The sequence below is a fragment of the Lipomyces tetrasporus genome (assembly GCF_029532465.1).
Source record: "Lipomyces tetrasporus strain NRRL Y-64009 chromosome Unknown POJ06scaffold_13, whole genome shotgun sequence".
Classification (NCBI taxonomy): domain Eukaryota; kingdom Fungi; phylum Ascomycota; class Lipomycetes; order Lipomycetales; family Lipomycetaceae; genus Lipomyces; species Lipomyces tetrasporus.
In genome coordinates this window covers 185,190-201,911 of record NW_026611608.1, presented here as the reverse complement: position 1 = coordinate 201,911, position 16,722 = coordinate 185,190, and the positions used below count along the sequence as shown (strand labels likewise).

Below are 16,722 nucleotides of genomic sequence, written 5' to 3'. Positions count from 1 at the left end.
AGGATCAGGGAGTACCGGTTATGAAGATGGTATTGTGCGGCTATGTATGGCCTTGTATACTAAATATATAAATTTACAATACTAATTTACACAGTGCAAACAGGTAACAGATCTACTTGCCAATAGTCTAAACCCTTTGTCTATCCTACTTTAAACACCTATGAAACCAAATTTGATAAGGCAAAGAACCGGAACTACCTCACTTTTAGCGTACACAACTCTCAATAAAACAGCGGCGGGTCCAATGATGACATCAGTTCTGAAGAGCTAGGTACGGCTGGCGCATATACATATTCGCTCGTCAATGGAGCATAGGCCTGGGCCATGTACAAATAATTGCTGTCGTCAACTTCGGACATGGATCGGTGGGATATTACAGAAAATATATCGTTTATAGCTGTCGGTAACGGCAACTTTGAATTGACTCGCTCTGAATATAGCTCGTCATTTTGCAATAAGTTGTATTGTGAAGCGTTATGGGAATCGAAACCGCCATGGGATGTAAATACTGTAGGTCGACACAAATATGTCGCGACGTCGAGATTTGTAATTACAACCTTATCTTTATTTCGGACGAGGTCGTTGTTATGATCGACATCAAAGGGCGAGAATTCTTCCATGAGTCGCTCCATCTCTTCGCTGAACCGCTCCGGGCTAATGTTGACGTAGCGCAGACTGCGATAGGAGGTGTCAGGAATATTTACCATGCGCATATACTTGTCCTGCCACCGAAGCTGAGCGTTGTAGCCTTCACACAGGATGTTCAGAGACTCGCAATTCTGGCAGGTCGGCGTCCGCTCGTCGCACCGCTTATGCCGAGCTCTGCAGGTAATGCAACCTGACAATTTCTCAGTCAGCACTCATGTACCAAAAGCGAAGGATAAAATGAAACATTACCAGCCCTGGACCGAGGCTGACGATCAAACCTTCGGCGACGAGTGGTGTCGTTTCCTTGTCGGGACGGTCGTGTCTGGGCAGGAGAAGTCATAATCCAGGGAATATTCATTCATTATATTCTCTAGAGAAGTGTGGGGAAGAGAGCGAACTGAAATGAATGCAATGACAGCGCGTAGCTAAAATGATGCCAAAAGGGCATGGGATACCTAAGAATATATATCGTTAAGGCTAATGCCAACTATATGCGCCAATGTGGCCCGTTCTCGTATGGCTGACAGCAGCGAGAATCCACATGCGGATCTTAAATGGTGAAGTATAATAATTTGATATGCTTGCCGGCTTCACACGGGACCAGCAAGACCGGCTATTTATTCACGTCTTCACATCTCACCGGCACTTGTCTCCAATAAATGTTCCTCCAAATACAGATGTCCGATACGACCGGACCTTGCAATACTGAAAACGTGGCAAACGGATTCGGAGAAACTGGGAGCGTCAGGTACTGAAAGTTGACTTTGCCACGTGGATGGACGAAATAATGATCTGAAGCCGTGGCAGTGGCGTCCACGTATATCTCCTATCTACCGCAGACTGGCGGTGAACTTAATATCTTCACTGTATTCAAACTATTACGTGCTCCATTGAGCCGACTCGCAATCATGAAACCAGTGGGGCACGGTCATGAGTGCACAACTTAAAACACAAAACAATTGCCTCGGCAATATGTGCTGTCCAACGGTAATCTGATTATATTCATCAAAATTCACCTATCATTTGTATGCCATCATCGCCCCCTATTTCCGGCAAGAGCAATATCAGGAAGCCCAATGAAATGTATATTCATTTGACTGCCTTGTTTGCTCCGCCATCGCTCTAGGTCTCAATTGGGCTCCATGTCCTCGGCAAGGACTCTAGGTTCCAGTGGGCATGTAGCTTTGCAGTTCACGCCTAGGAGCTCCATACCACTCACGTGAGAACCAGGCCACGAGTACCAGCACTCAATTTGGCTCGTCACTGGCAACGGACTCGTACGTAATAGAAGGACGGCAGCTTCGTGGCATCTTACCTCACAACAGAGCAGACTCAATCGAACATTCCATATCAGACTATACGACAGACACAGTGTTCGCTATGGAGGAGTCAATTGAGCGACAGTTTAACCCCTGGCAAGTTTCCCTTGATTGTTACATTCGAACACACATTAACTGCCCGTCTTTTCTCAATCATACCCATTAAGCGAAGCGTCATCATCACACTAGTCCGCAGAGAATCTTTGAATTTATGCGGTACTGGTATCTCTTTATGGGCCATCAGCAAAGCCGACAGCGCCGATCAGAGGATCATTAACGTGCGCAATTTAGAGCTGCGACAAATGTTAACATCGTCACAGTTAAATTTCCAAACAACCGAAGTATTCCCGTAGGTGACGACTTGTATATAGGCTGTGCATGGCACAACGCACGTGGGAAGTTGGGACGGGCACGTGGCAGTCACTAATGAGTTGAGTTAGTGCTTTCATCTAATAATTGCAATTATTAATTAATGCCATTGACCATCATAAACAGTTAATTAAGCTGAAATTCCGAGGGAAATATAATGAAAGAAGCACGACTAACGTTGCCAGGCTTGAAGAACAGCTGCGGTTTATCGGGCTTGGGTTGGCGGAGCGAAACGTTACCAATGGCTATGTCGATGGTTTCCAATTTGGACGCTTGATGAGACTATCCGGCCCAATTCTTTGAGAGACTTGTTGCTCTCTTGACAGCCAAACGTGATTGTCCGAAGCAATAGTTATGTAGAAGCCGGAGTAACATTAGTCACACAAATCACATCAGTTCACGTGCAGCTCACAGTTGCAATCTTCGTTTTTTTGGGCATTTCGGCACCCTGGCCAACGCTGCCCATGCTTGGCTCGAATTATGATTTCCCTTTCATGTTATTGAAGGTTCGTTGAAAAGAGTCATTTAATGATGAATTTTATGTCTTCTCCTATGATGCCTCATGCCTGCTATACTTATTTATATTTAGTTGCATTGTGCTGACGGGAGCTTGACTAGCGTACCCATAACTACCTACTCAGTTCAGACGCAGACTCTCACATTTCAGGTTCGAACCATGTTTGATCATAATGGGTGATAGTTTACGGTAGATTCTTAGTTATTCTACAATCTGTTCCGCAGTCCCAGATTGCGGGTATATCAAGCAAGCAGATCTAGACGCAAATTGCCGCTGTCTCATGTGTATCGCGGAGTTCTCGCCTAATCACCTCTCGGTCAATAACGATTGTTGAGTATCCGATGGATCCGCGGACCACATGGCAGTTTAGCCGGAATTGATGGCGCTCTTAATATACATCGCAATAATTTGTATCCGAGCCAATCCGTTCTACCAAGTACGGTGCATGGGCCGCAATTGATGCCGCACGGTCATAATTTAATTCGGAACTACCCACAAGTTTTCTGAAAGATTCTGGCAGATTCCGCGGCACGGCATCATCCGACGAAGACGCGATGGAGAATACTTGTGCCGTATGCTGCATTTTGTCGTTTGGAAGATCTGGTTTCTGATATTTTGCGGGGCTGCTTGGAACACCAGATGATTCCTGCTTAGCAACAATTACGTGAGTTCGAAAGTCTCTTTATCCACTCGCATACGTGCGAAAATTAAATCCACGTAGGACTGTACTGGACATGAACAGCAGGTCTAATATCCCAGCAAAAACAACCAATAAAAATTCCAAACACCAAGATTATCCAGAGTACTAATTAGCTAATACTTCTTAATAACATGTCCAAATTTATCATACAAGAAGTTCTATGAGGATCAAAAGTTAATGGCCAAAGAAAACGTCATCAGGATGCGATCCAAACTCTAGCGGTAGTGTACGCCCAAGTCCGTAAAGGTCATGCGCATGCAAGTTCTGAGACCAAGACTTGCTGAAATCCGACAATGCAGGATGGAAACCTGCCTCGTTGTGAGACCAAGACTTGCTGAAATCTAACAATGCAGGATGGAATCCTGCCTCGTTGGACGAATCAACAGACCCCGACTGGATCGCGTAGGAACACTGGCTGTCCAAAGGCGGTGATAAGAAGTCATTGCCTGACGACGATGTTGAGTATTCCGTATCGCTGAGAGGACTGCTAGGCACTGGTGAGGCGACATTTGTTGATAGCTGCAAGGGTTTGGCCATGTCGCTCCGAACTGCAGCACTAGCCAAGGTTTCGACGGTCCGGTAGCCGTCGAAGTTCATTGGGGCAGAATCGTCGCAGGACCGCGGGACAGGGATATGCGGAAAAGGTGTCGACTTAGGTGACGCATATGATGTAGAGTGGGAGTCAGTCTCGAGACAAGTGACATCCAAAGGCGGTCGAACTAACTCCATATTGTCTGTGAGAACATCAAATGGCGCATAGAGCTCCATGAGCGTATCGATTTCATCGCTGTAATCTCGATAATGCTCACTCTGGATATTGACATATCTAAGGCTCCGATAGTTTGTGTCCGTGACCGATGCGATTTGCATGGAACGATCCTGCCAACGCAAGATAGACACATAACCCTCGCAATGAATGTTGAGTCGTTCGCAGTTCATGCAGCCAGGACTTCTCTGATCACATCGTTTATGGCGACGGCGGCACGTAAGGCACCCTAAGCTGCATTAATTCCAACTGCGATTCCTTCGTAGGCAAACCAACATACCAGATCGCGACCGAGGTTCCCTATCAACTCGTCTTCTGACAGATGAGCTCCTATCTCGACGTCGTCCAGAGCAGGAACGCGGTGTGCCGCAGCTCGAAGGCATGATCGATGTTGACAGTTGCAGTTATACGCACTTAGTTATAGGGGCTCAACCGTCTGACTGTCAGGCGAGACGAGACGATGGATATGATAAGGACAAGATCATGTCAGAAGGGAGCTCTGTTTCACTTATAATTAAACTAGCATGCAGGCGTGACAGTGGCTCTGGCCACCGGAAGACTCGCGCATTGTCCCCCTACCATAATTCAGTTACTATGAATATACGACGGTGTTCAAGAGATTGTACGTGTGGCGAGAAAAGCAGCACGGAACCCTGAATTCAGTATGTGCGACTAAACGTCGCTCTGGCAAAGGCTATTCTTAATGACGAGTTGCTGATGTGGGTCATCCCGAATACCCAAATCTTTCAACTCACGCACGCGACATTGGGGACGGTCGCACGTGGCGGATATCTCACGTTCCACGCATCGCCTTGTTACCAGGTCAGGACGCCGGTAAGCAACAGATGCCGCTTCCGGCAACCAGCGTTCGTACCAGTCGAATTGAGATTGAACTCGCAGTGCTTGCTGGTTAACGTTGGCGGCAGGCACAATTGCGTTTCACCCACTTCAGCGCCGCGCCCGAGGACTGCATTTCGGCGATCGTACCTCTTCGAGCCTGAATAGACAGTGCCCGCCATAACAATTGCTTTTTGTCCCAGAATCGCCGGGCACAAAGTCTTTCGCACGAGTCCCCCCCTCTTTCGCCGATACCCCCCGAACAAGTTTGACCTTGACACGACGCACCTCGCTCCAACCTCGGGCTGCTCACGAGGTACACGGCATTTTCTACGCCGAAGCAGGAAAAGCCTAATACTAAAAGTTACTGCCACTAAATAACATGTATGTCCTAGAGCGATAGGCTTTTGCCGTAGTAGCCCATACGTAGTGTCCAATACCCCACAAAATCCTCATAATAGGGCTCATGACATAGTAACACTGATGTTGGCAATGCTGGGGGCCGGGATAGATGTCACAGTTTTCTCGTGGTCAAGCACGCGGCAATTTCCGGATTAAATTGACCAATCTTAATGCATCAGCAGCATTTGAGAGAACCAGAAGGTACTTTAGCTATATCAATTGAGATACGATGGTCGACAAATCGAAGTCAAATTCCTTCCGAATCTCGGTTCAATCGCGCGGCCAGTAAGGGGACTTGAACAGGCAGCAATACTGATCATGCCAATAACGATAATTAGTCCCGACAGCCAATTATTAACGGTCGCTAATGACGGGCAGATGCCATTGACAATTGATACAAACCACAATCAGTTCCTGAATGGAAAGAGAGTGTCCGTTGCTGCGCAGCACCTGTTTTGTGGGGACCAATGGTGAGATTCGCACAGCCACAGGCTCCTTGGTGACATGCGGGGAAACTAGTTTATTTGCCACTAACCTGTAAAAGCATTCCACAACCCAACGCTCGTCGTGTATGCGAATATGCGATTGAAGTAGCAACGGCGCGGCTGCGCTTCCAGACAGCAATCTGAGATCTCAGACACTGTGCAACGCGTAGGAGCGATACGACGGTACTTTCCGATGCTAATTGGAAGGCTAAATGCGGTTATGGATATTTTTAATATTCCTGCCTTTCGATCTCATGCTTGGAATTTATTTTAAATACGAAAATGTCCGAATTAAATTTATGTACTACATACATGAATGAAATCTATCAAACCTATCCCGGAACTCATCTATTTACACCCAGTGTATCCAGATCCTATGCAACAATGGGAAATGTGAGAGCAAATACTCACCAACCGAACTTCCGAAACATCTATAGAATGCTGTCAAAACTTGTTATTCTGGTCCCTTCTCCCAATCTCTATCTTCCGTCTGCGTTTTCTCACTAGATGACGCGGCCTCTGGCTGACTGATCTCTTCGTCCTGGTTTGTCCATGCAAATCGACTTCTTTTCCGCAAATACGGTCCGAATTTGTAGAATAGGAATGGGAACGGCGTGCAGGCTAGGCACAAGAAAGCTAAAAGTGCTGATGCCCAGGTGTAGCCAAGGTTATTGTACACTAAATTGGGTTAACCTCGCCTCACGATTAGCACTTAGGAATACGACTTACTAGGTACAGAAAAGAGCGGAAACACGGCCGCAAAGGAGCTCCGCAGGAAACCGTTTGCCGCCAAAGCCGATGCCGAGTACGGTCTATACGCTTCAACAAGGTACGTGAAAACGCCAGAAAACACCAGAATAATCCCGAACCCAAATGGTACGCCAGCGACGATTGGAACAATATACTGTACGCTTCTGTAGGTCGTGAACGCGAACCAAAATATGCCTATCGGAGCAAATACAGCGCCCGCCATGGCCTGCGGCAGTCGAAATTCTGGCCTAGAACCGCCGGACCTGAGAGAGAGTTTATGGTATGTCGACATCCAAAATGGCTCTGTTAGAACACCAAGGATGATGCCGGTGAGCAAACCCATAAAGCTCAGGCCGACGTGCTGCTTCTCGAATCCATGATTATTCTCGAAAACCAGTGGGAACGCTTGGAAGAAAAGGTACATTATTCCAAGAAGAATAGCAGTGAAGAGACATAAGCAGAAAACCATTGGTTCCAAAAACAATAGCTGAAACGGTCGTTTGCAGCTAAGTATAACCGTCGTGATAACTGACCGCTCGATTTTCTCGATTGGTGCGTGCAGGTCTGTGTTGCCTGTCTGCTTGCGCAGTTTCTGAGCCTTCCATCGGAGAAGGACAGGCGCATATGTTTCCGGCACAAATAACACAATAAGACAAAGCATGACCGCTGTCCATATTATCATTACATATATAACCCATCGCCATTCAAGTCTATGCGTGATGAAATCTCCAAATAAGGGACCCAAACTCGGACCGAGAAAAGGCGCGGCCGTGAAAACCATCATGGGTTTGCCGAGCTGGTCTTTGGAGAATAAATCACTCACGGTGCCGCCAGCAACCGACATAAAAGCGCTTCCCGCTAATCCAGATAATAATCGGTTGACCAACACAGACGTAATATTCTTGCCGAAGCCGACTGGAAATTGAAACGCAAGGTAAAAAATGAACGACAAGATGTAAATTATTCGCCGTCCATAAAACTCAGATAGAGGAGCGTACAGCATTGGACCGGCTCCCATACCAAAAACAAACAATGTAAGTCCTGTAATTGCAGTGATCTCTTTCACATGAAAGTCCTGTTCCAGACCGTCGTATGTCGCTGTATATATCGAACTAGAGCAAGCACTGTGACAGCACAATTAGCGTCTTGGATCTCAGCACTTTTCAGCATCTAACACGTATGAACATACACACACAGTGCTCCCGTACTGCATATAACGGCAACAGCCCATTTTCTAAAATTGCCAAAGTTCAATGGGTTAGCAGGGTCAGCCGGGCCGTCCCATCCAACAACATTCGTCGCGGCATGTCTATCAGATACCGAATCTCTGTGTTCCTTGTTCAGCACGCCATTCGGATTTGAGGTCTCCGAAGCGTTTGATGGTCGAGGCATCCGTTCATCGGTACCACATATGTCGTTTGATGGTGGATCAGCGGGAAACCCCGACAACTGCTCGACGACTTCGGCGGTGGACGCCATGCTTGATGAGGAGCCCGCTGGTGGCGATGACATTGTAGCACTATGCCACGAAGGCGCAGTCGACTGTTCGACACGAATATTGACCTTGCGGTCAACTAAATAACAGAGACAAAACTCCAATGGTATATTGATGAAAATCTGAGCCGGTTTGCCAAGGCGAACTGTACAATAGACGTCAACAGCTTCTGTATAATTCCTCTCAGCACTCCATGACCTCCTAACATGCGATGGCAAGCATCATTCGAAAGTATTGCATACTAGTGACCTCATGCCAGAGTCATACAAAGTGAGAGAGCTAAATGCAAGAAGTAGTGTGGTAATTTTCAGTCGGGAGACAAAGTTTCAGCCGGGCCAACACCCATATTTCCGAGTTGCAACTGATGGTTCGGTCCTGCGGCTCATCACAAGCAAAGTCCTTCGGAAGTTCGCTGCGATTCCTGAACCCAAATCGCTATATTGGCTGTCGGGTTCGAAAGTGGCGCCACCGCCGAAGCCGACGGAGATTATAAAAAGTGTGTAACTCGGGGCTTAGAGGATTGGTTATGGCCAACAACGTGAGGAGCAGATGCCGAAGAAGATAATGACATCATACGGATATACGGTTAGTGAAATCTCCAAGGCACAGCGGCACAGCCAATACCACTGCCCTTGCAGAATGTGAAAGAGTGTTAGTAGCTCCAAGGAGAAGGGTTTTATAGGACCTTGTCGTCCTGATACAGTTGAACATTGTCTACTAGAATTAGTTGGATTTGTGTGAACATGTTTCGGCTAGTCACATACAATTCGAGTCAATCAAAAGACAGGATCGGGAGTTGTGGCCAGTTCATGCTGTCAAGTTCAAGGATCAGATTGTAACGTAGGGATAGTTTCCATAACCAAGAATATTCTAGCGATACCGGGACTTTAATATGCATATATAATAGAAAAGAGGACAAGCCCACAAAGCAGCGAGGAGAAAAGAGCAATAAAGCAACCAGAAGGACAACGTTAAAGTTACAGAATAATTCACAGTTGCCTTGTAATGAAGTCGGCAATGCCCTTCTGCCAGCTTGGCCAGTCCGCTCTCAAGGCCATAAAAAGGGATGGCGAAATCCTCTATTTCCAGGGCTTGCAACGCATTAACAAGAAAAAAATCACTGACATGAAGCCCAAGTGTCCCGGTAAGATTGAGATTGTGATGGGGCCTTCTCTCTTCAATCAGCAGCTAAAATAACATTTCTGTGAGCAGCTAGCCTCCATAACATGATGTATAAATGTACTCACGAATTTCTCATGGCCGCCGGCTGTCAGACTTCAATGAATGCCTCTGTCACCCCTAGCATGAGCCGGCCAAGGTACAGCTGCAAATGCATGCAGATTCATAGCTTACTTTCTGATGTGACGCCTCCGATTCAATGGATCAGTAGGAATTCCAAATCGTGGAGATTGAGTGACGCAAAGCAAGCTTTAGCATACACCTTGGATCTAAATCTCCTTGGGAGAAGGCCATTATGATTCTAACTGAGGGGCGCCCCCCACAATTCTGCCTATGTTTTCAGGGCTGGGTGATCACAGAATTAATAAATCTAGTCGGTCCAAAAACAACCCAGACACGCCGATCCAATCCCCGTTTTTAGAACCAGAAAACTAGACCTAAAATCGTCCAAGTTCAGACGGTATAAGGCTGTGCTTAGTTGCATTAAGCAAGGGAGTGCTGAAGCTGCCATGATATAGCTAATGGTCGGTTTCGGATATTAAGGCTGTGGACTTCAAGGCCAGGCAGGAATGGGCGGGCCGCGACTTGTAAGCCGAGGAATACGAGAAACCCCGGTCAGAATGCGGCTCAGATTGCTCGTACTCGGGTTGAGTGGGTCGGCATTGGCGGAATGCTCGGCACCGTTATCTGATTCCGGCCAGGGACCAGCCGAGTCCGAGCTGATCGCGATCAGTGGCCTGACCCTAACCTCAATTTGTTGTGGCATTTGCAGCCGTAACTGGCGTCAAAGTGCAACGATTGTGCACCTCTTCGAACCGTGGTTTTATTATTTTACTCGTCCATCTCGCGCGTTGGCCTCGTCGGGCACCCAGAAGACAGCTGTGCATCGGGAAGTCCGTCAGCAAGAACATTAACCATGGACATCGTCTTAGAAATTACAGACGCGTTCTTTTTTGATCACATCTATGCGAAGCTCTTCCCGGTTCCCCAGGCCCTGACATCGGTCCTTCAGGGGACCGACCCGTCTTTTGAGCTCGTCTCGTCGCTATCTAAGAATCTTTCGCTATCTTACATTCCTTCTGAGCCATATGAGTACACGTTAGTGCCGGCGCCAGCCGTGGCGTACATGTCGACAATTCCTCGTACAAATATCATCCGGCAGTCGATTGCGCTGTTCCTCATCACTTGGATTTTTGGTATCGTCCTCTACTTCCTCTTCGCATCCCTCTCGTACATCTTCATCTACGACAAGCGCAACATGGAGCATCCAAAGTTCTTAAAGAACCAGATACGTATGGAGGTTAAGCAGGCGCTCGGCTCGCTACCAGTGATGGCGGTCTACACCGTGCCGTGGTTTCTTGCCGAGATCCACGGCTACTCGCGCATGTATTGGGACCCGAGTCAGTACGGCAAGGCCTATATGTTCTGGCAATACCCGCTCTTTATTGCATTTACCGACTTCGGCATCTACCTCATCCATCGCGGCCTGCACCACCCGCTCGTGTACAAGCGCCTCCACAAGCCGCACCACAAGTGGATCGTGCCGACCCCCTACGCGTCCCACGCGTTCCATCCTATGGACGGGTACCTGCAATCGCTCCCGTATCACATGTTCCCGTTCGTGTTCCCGCTGCACAAGCTATCGTACTTGATCCTGTTCACGTTCATCAACATCTGGACGGTCCTCATCCACGACGGCGAGTACATGACCAACAACCCGGCCGTCAACGGCGCGGCGTGCCACACGCTTCATCATCTGTACTTTAACTACAACTACGGTCAATTCACGACGTTGTGGGATCGCATCGGAGGGTCGTACCGTACACCGGAGCAGTCTTTGTTCGATCAGAAGGCGAAGATGAGCGACACGACATGGAAGAAGCAGGTAAACGAGATGGAGAAGATTGTCAAGGAGGTCGAGCTGGAAGACGACAGACAGTATATGACTGAGATAAAGAAGGACAAGTAGATACTATTCACGGTTTTTTAATTTCTTGTGGGTCATGGAGTATTGTTTTTGTTGATATTTTTTTTTGATCCTTGGCACTCAAAATAGTTAGATTCTCGGTTTGGGTTTTGATCTTACAGTTATAGACAACACGCAATCGATTGGCCATGACCACAGGCTCTTTTCGCATATATTGAGACAATGGTTCTGGAGAAGCATGTCATTCATTTTGGACGGGCTTAGATATACAAATGCTTTGTGTCTTCATGGTTAATTTTGTTATGTGTATTTCTAATAGACCACCACTCCACATTACACAGTCTTTTAATAAGCCATAGACCGGTCGAGGATTTTGGCAAGGTCCTCCCTCTTCTGCTCGTCGTCTTTCTGGAAACTGGGGGCAAGCGTCAACACCCGCGCCTGCGGCAAAGTCCCCTCGACCAGGCCAGGAATGTCGTCGCGCGTGAACCCAAGGTCGGCAAGCCCGCGCGGCTGGTCGCCGAGTTTGACGAGAAACTCTGCCACCGCGTCGCCCAGAATCTCACCCGCGCTTTCCGGCTTTGCGTTCGAAACGTCGACGCCGAACACTTCCGCGGCAGCGAGATGTCGGTCCGGGTTTGACGGTCCGGTAAACCTAAACACCTGCGGCGCTGTGACGGCGACCGAGACGCCGTGCGGGATGATGGGGTAGTCTACTTGGTACCCCGGGTGCTTGTACCCTTTGTTCATGCCAGAGATTGGATACGATAGTCCGTGACATAAATGCACTCCAGCGTTTCCGAAGCCGACGCCGGCGAGGGTGGCCGCCAACAGCATCTTTTCTTGGGCTTCAGTGTCGTCCGGGTCCGCGATGGTCCGGGGCAGGTATTTGACCGTCAACCTTAGTGCCTCGAACGAGAATACATCAGAAATCGGATTTGCGCCTTGGTACGCGGGTCGGAGGATCGGGTTCGTAGGACGGGGAACGCGCTGCGAGTATGGGATTGCGGTCCAGGATTCGAGCGAGTGGCAGAGCACGTCGAGACCGGAAGACGACTTGACAGACGACGGCATTGACCGTGTATTGAGCGGGTCTACGATCCCGAGCAGCGGCTTGAGTGCTCTGTGCGAGATGCCCGTTTTTGCTTTGTGCGACACCAAGTCGACTTGCCCAGTCAGCATCATATTCAACAACTCCATGACGAACAAACATACAGATTGCGGTTCCAGTCGTTTCCGACCCAGTCCCAGCAGTCGTCGGCACGGCAATCAACGGTTTCAGTTTCCTATCAACAGGCCGTCCTTTTCCTATCGGCGCGTTCACAAATTCGAGGAACTCAGCGTCGGGATAGGCTTCGTACAGACTAGCGATCTTGCACGTGTCCATGACCGACCCGCCGCCGACGGCAAGATAGGCATCTGGTGCGATGTTTTTGGCCCATGCTATTGCGTCCTTGACCCTAGGCTAATATCAGCAACTAACGGATCGGAAGAAAATGTAGAGTAAAGTGGACGCATACGCAGGATCTTTCGGTTCCACGCGGACGTGGGAGTAGATTTCGTATTGCAGTCCTTCGGATTCGAGGGCCGCAATCGCAGTCTTCATCGGTGCCAGATTTAGGACCTGCATCAATTAGCACAATTAAACCTGGTCGGAAAATGTCAAATAAGACGCGCATTCTGGTCAGTAAAAACTGCAATCTTATTAACCCCCAGGTTCTTGAAATCCATGCCGACTTCCCTCGTGACGCCGTTGCCGTAGCGGATATTACTGGCGGCCATTTCGAACGCGTACTCTTTCTCGATCGGCGCCGCAACAGCTAGCCTGCGTGCTGCCGACAGAGACGCGGACTGAGATGGAGCTGGAGTCCCGCAGGCGTGGCACGGGCATGCGGACGAGTGGTTTTGCAATGTGCGGAGGAGCGAAGTTGCTCGCGTGCGCAGCGTCGGCACGGTCTTGGTCAACATGTGTATCAGGAACTACTAAAGCACTGGGTAAGGAGTATTTGTAGATGCGAGAAATGTCGTGCCATTGATGGGATAGATTGTGCGCGTGTGGATTGTGGTCGAGGCAGCTAGAAATATGGCCAAAGTGACCAACCCCGCATCGACTCTCGAATCCGAGCCGCACTATTGAACCGGCGACTTTGAACCTGGTTACGTTGATCTGCTACCTTTGAACCGGTGCTGTATTATAAGGTAACGCATTCACAGGCTAATCACGTGTAGGCATGACGGTTCAAAACCGAAGCATCCACAACGCAATTCTGCACGTATGCCGTATTCATCACAGGCGCATTCGCACGGCTACGGCACAGTATCAGATTGAATATTCTGGGTTGCAGAATACAGGACTCGCTTATAATCCGCGCATTGTTCACGTGCGCCGTGTCGTGGTAGACGAGCCATAATAGAACTAGACAATAGCATGCGGCACAGGCAACCAACGATAAGCTCATCAGCACCCACAGAGGCGTTGCTGGCATCGTGCAATTCCACGACAGCTGTATTAAATGGTGCCTTGGAACATTGCACCGTTCGAGATAATCGTTGACGTACTGGAATGGGATTTTTAACTGACCACCCGTACACGGCCATCACGGTCACCATCGACCGGCTTGTGACCGACCAGTTCGAGGAGGACGATGTCGCCGGCATCTTTGATCTCATTGAGACCATTCGGCTTTCTCCAACGGGGTGAGTCAGATTAGATGCGATTGAACGTCTTGCTGGCATCGAGTACTGACGAAATAGGCCGACGGAAGCGGCACGAGCGATTCGGAAGAAACTCAAGTACGGTAGCGTGCATAATCAATTGCGAGCTCTAACCGTGCGTACTCTTTCACAACAATGTCGTCGACAAGCTGACGATTTTAGGTTCTCGACTGCCTGATCGAAAATGGCGGAAAGCGATTCCAAAGTATGTGCTATCCGACGGGGAATTTTTAGAAGATCGGTACTAACTAAACACAAAGCCCAGTTCGCAGACGAACCGCTCCTCGAACGCATGCGGATCCTCGCAACCGACAACTTTACAGACCCCGACGTCAAAAAGAAAATGAGCAGCCTCTGCGTGCAATGGGCTGCGGCGTACAAAGACACGCCCGGGTTGACGCAGGTCGCCCAGCTATATAAACAGCTTCCACAGCGGAAACGGGCGCCGCCAAAGAAACAGCCATTTGTCGATCCGGACGAGGATATGGATGATGACCACGAGCATGACCGGGAAACGGACGCGGCAGCGGCGGCGGCACCGCCGAAGCCGAGTCGGCCGGGCGAGGGCAGCCGACGGCGGAGTCCAGAGGAGATTAGATCTGATCGGGCGCGAGAGAAGAAGCTTGAAGAGGAGCAGCGCGAGCAGCGCGAGAGAGAAGGGCGGAACTCGCCCGCATCCGGGTCTGGGTCGGCGTCGGCATCGCGGTCAGGGTCGCTTAGTCGGGCAGACGGCAAGTCCAAGTCGTCGCGACCAAAAGCGCCAGCGTTTGATCTGGCAAAGGAAAAACCGATGCTATTGCAAACACTAGCCGAAGCAGGCACGGCGGCGACGAACTTGTCAAACGCGCTCAAGCTGATCAACCGCGAAAGAGAGCTCGCGATAGACAATATCAAAGCGACCGAAAACTTCAATCGATGCCGACAGCTGCGCCGCATCGTCCTTCGGTATATACAAAATATCGAGTCAGAGGACTACATAGGCGCATTGATCCACGCGAATGAGGAGCTCGTTGCTGCCTTACAGCTCTACGACAAGATGAGCCAGCCGATCGTGCACGACTCTGACTCTGAAGATTACGACAGCGAATCCGAGTCCGAGACGGCGGCGCCGAGGCGAGAAAAGTCGCCAGGAGCCGGCCGTCGGTCGGTGTCGGTTACGTCTCCGCGCAAATCGACGCAGCATCACCGAACACCATCTGCCGGGCACGATGACGCGCAGAAACCGGTCCGTCCGACGGCCGAGTCGCTTGCGCAGAAACGCAAGCCGCCGCCAATTCCGGTCAAGAATCCGATTTTGCAGGAGTTCAAGGCCAAGATGGTCATCAGCAACAAGGACGAGGAAGACGACAATCCGTTTGGCGACGCGAACAAGATCGAGACGCCGAGTGTCGAAAAGTCGCAGATGACGTGGAGAGAGGTTTAGTATGTTGTACGATGTCTTTTTTTTTGTTTCGTACTCGTTATGTAATGCAAGTATATTGTGCCATACACCAAAACTCCAGACCGAAAGAATGCCATGCTCAAACTATCACTCAAAACTGAAGCCTTTTAACTCCTGGGACAGAGTGCTTGCCATTGCAGTTGCTCGTGCATGCAGTAATCCCACCGGCGCGCCCCGTTCGCCTACGAGGGCGAGTAATATGTGACCGGACACCGCTTTTACTACTATTGTCGATTCCTAGTGCGGTCGTGTTAGCCAATCCAATCACACACTCTTATGCGAAATCGGTTACCTCATTTTCGACGGCGACCCACGACATGGCAGTGTCGACCGCGTCATCAAATACATGTCCGGACCCGATGGCACGAGAATAGCTTCGCCAGACGCTAGCAGCGTAGGACGCGTATACCCTCGGCTTGGGCGACAGATCGGACAAATGTATGGCCCCGTTGGCAAGCGACCCCACTATCGCACCCGGACTTCCGACGTTTGTCGTTCCGCTTGGGCCGCTACCGACTAGTATTCCGGACGCGGAACCGGCTGATGTGGATACTTGCGAGACCGAAGGCGAGAGCAGCGCGAGCGAGTACGATGACGAATGGTTTGAGTTTAGGGACGAGGCGGCAAGCAGGCTGCCGGTGGTTGTCAACAGGATCGCCATGACGATCTTGGGCGTGTGCGGTGCTGGCAGTTTTGTCGTGTCGACGACGAGCTGTTCTTGCGCTTGCTGCGATTGTTCTGAGTCCGCCTGTGGACTGTCATGCGATGAGGATGGGGTGAATGTGTCGATTGGAGAAGGCACGGGTGTGAGTGATTGTGAGAGAAGTGTTGTTAAACGCCGAGATTTCAGCATTACTTAATTATCTATTATTGTTGATGAGCAATTAGTGGTGGTGATGGTGTTGGTGGTGGTGGTGATGATGGTATGACGACAGATCCTGCGTCTGTTGCGATAGCACTAGTTGTGTTAGCGCCGCTTCAGCTTCGGCCTGCTCCCGTAGCTTTCGCCGCAACGCGATGGCCGCCTGCTCCTCTTCATACGCCTTTAAATCGCAACTGTACGCCTGCGCGAGTTGCTGAGGCGCCTCCGGCACGTCCTTCACACTGAACCCGAGCTCTGTTGCGACGGTGTGCCAGTTCTTGACTTGCGGGTTTGCCGGCGGAGCCATACC

The 16,722-nt window shown here is 49.7% G+C and overlaps 8 protein-coding genes across 8 annotated transcripts; 2 read left to right on the top strand and 6 right to left on the bottom strand.

Annotated features, from left to right (window-relative positions):
• Positions 1 to 221: 221 nt before the first annotated feature.
• Positions 222 to 988, bottom strand: POJ06DRAFT_271680 (uncharacterized protein; the record flags this gene model as incomplete). The annotated part of the gene is made up of 2 exons (XM_056189514.1): positions 222 to 838; positions 898 to 988. 2 exons carry the CDS (start codon positions 986 to 988, stop codon positions 222 to 224), a joined length of 708 nt encoding a protein of 235 aa, XP_056040104.1.
• Positions 989 to 3,727: 2,739 nt separating this feature from the next.
• On the bottom strand, positions 3,728 to 4,423 carry POJ06DRAFT_271679 (uncharacterized protein; the record flags this gene model as incomplete). Its single annotated transcript, XM_056189513.1, has 1 exon — positions 3,728 to 4,423. The coding sequence occupies one exon, from the start codon at positions 4,421 to 4,423 to the stop codon at positions 3,728 to 3,730; it is 696 nt and encodes a 231-aa protein (XP_056040103.1).
• Positions 4,424 to 6,497: 2,074 nt separating this feature from the next.
• On the bottom strand, positions 6,498 to 8,272 carry POJ06DRAFT_283868 (major facilitator superfamily domain-containing protein; the record flags this gene model as incomplete). The annotated part of the gene is made up of 3 exons (XM_056190138.1): positions 6,498 to 6,721; positions 6,773 to 7,917; positions 7,983 to 8,272. The coding sequence occupies 3 exons, from the start codon at positions 8,270 to 8,272 to the stop codon at positions 6,498 to 6,500; spliced, it is 1,659 nt and encodes a 552-aa protein (XP_056040102.1).
• Positions 8,273 to 10,296: 2,024 nt separating this feature from the next.
• Positions 10,297 to 11,735, top strand: POJ06DRAFT_263048 (uncharacterized protein). The gene has a single exon (XM_056188823.1). The coding sequence runs from the start codon at positions 10,384 to 10,386 to the stop codon at positions 11,434 to 11,436; it is 1,053 nt and encodes a 350-aa protein (XP_056040101.1). The 5' UTR covers positions 10,297 to 10,383; the 3' UTR covers positions 11,437 to 11,735.
• Positions 11,588 to 13,487, bottom strand: POJ06DRAFT_41979 (alcohol dehydrogenase). Its single transcript, XM_056191005.1, has 4 exons — positions 13,072 to 13,487; positions 12,915 to 13,018; positions 12,610 to 12,854; positions 11,588 to 12,560 (listed from the first exon to the last, which is right to left on the bottom strand). The coding sequence occupies exons 1-4, from the start codon at positions 13,360 to 13,362 to the stop codon at positions 11,740 to 11,742; spliced, it is 1,461 nt and encodes a 486-aa protein (XP_056040100.1). The 5' UTR covers positions 13,363 to 13,487; the 3' UTR covers positions 11,588 to 11,739.
• Positions 13,488 to 13,660: 173 nt separating this feature from the next.
• Positions 13,661 to 15,678, top strand: POJ06DRAFT_41942 (uncharacterized protein). Its single transcript, XM_056191002.1, has 4 exons — positions 13,661 to 14,091; positions 14,149 to 14,224; positions 14,272 to 14,314; positions 14,370 to 15,678. Exons 1-4 carry the CDS (start codon positions 13,958 to 13,960, stop codon positions 15,530 to 15,532), a joined length of 1,416 nt encoding a protein of 471 aa, XP_056040099.1. The 5' UTR covers positions 13,661 to 13,957; the 3' UTR covers positions 15,533 to 15,678.
• POJ06DRAFT_41976 (uncharacterized protein) lies at positions 15,585 to 16,696 on the bottom strand. Its single transcript, XM_056191004.1, has 2 exons — positions 15,843 to 16,696; positions 15,585 to 15,787 (listed from the first exon to the last, which is right to left on the bottom strand). The coding sequence occupies exons 1-2, from the start codon at positions 16,401 to 16,403 to the stop codon at positions 15,638 to 15,640; spliced, it is 711 nt and encodes a 236-aa protein (XP_056040098.1). The 5' UTR covers positions 16,404 to 16,696; the 3' UTR covers positions 15,585 to 15,637.
• POJ06DRAFT_271673 (uncharacterized protein) lies at positions 16,435 to 16,719 on the bottom strand (the record flags this gene model as incomplete). Its single annotated transcript, XM_056189512.1, has 1 exon — positions 16,435 to 16,719. One exon carries the CDS (start codon positions 16,717 to 16,719, stop codon positions 16,435 to 16,437), a length of 285 nt encoding a protein of 94 aa, XP_056040097.1.
• Between the last annotated feature and the right edge of the window lie 3 nt (positions 16,720 to 16,722).

Coding starts and splice junctions, on each gene's coding strand:
- POJ06DRAFT_263048 (XM_056188823.1), top strand. CDS start 10,384: ATGGACATCGTCTTAGAAATTACAGACGCGTTCTTTTTTGATCACATC.
- POJ06DRAFT_41979 (XM_056191005.1), bottom strand. CDS start 13,362: ATGTTGACCAAGACCGTGCCGACGCTGCGCACGCGAGCAACTTCGCTC. Junction 13,019..13,071: donor CAGTTTTTACTGACCAGAAT/GCGCGTCTTATT, acceptor TAATTGATGCAG/GTCCTAAATCTGGCACCGAT. Junction 12,855..12,914: donor GTGGAACCGAAAGATCCTGC/GTATGCGTCCAC, acceptor ATATTAGCCTAG/GGTCAAGGACGCAATAGCAT.
- POJ06DRAFT_41942 (XM_056191002.1), top strand. CDS start 13,958: ATGGGATTTTTAACTGACCACCCGTACACGGCCATCACGGTCACCATC. Junction 14,225..14,271: donor ATCAATTGCGAGCTCTAACC/GTGCGTACTCTT, acceptor TGACGATTTTAG/GTTCTCGACTGCCTGATCGA. Junction 14,315..14,369: donor TGGCGGAAAGCGATTCCAAA/GTATGTGCTATC, acceptor CTAAACACAAAG/CCCAGTTCGCAGACGAACCG.
- POJ06DRAFT_41976 (XM_056191004.1), bottom strand. CDS start 16,403: ATGCTGAAATCTCGGCGTTTAACAACACTTCTCTCACAATCACTCACA. Junction 15,788..15,842: donor GGGTCGCCGTCGAAAATGAG/GTAACCGATTTC, acceptor CGACCGCACTAG/GAATCGACAATAGTAGTAAA.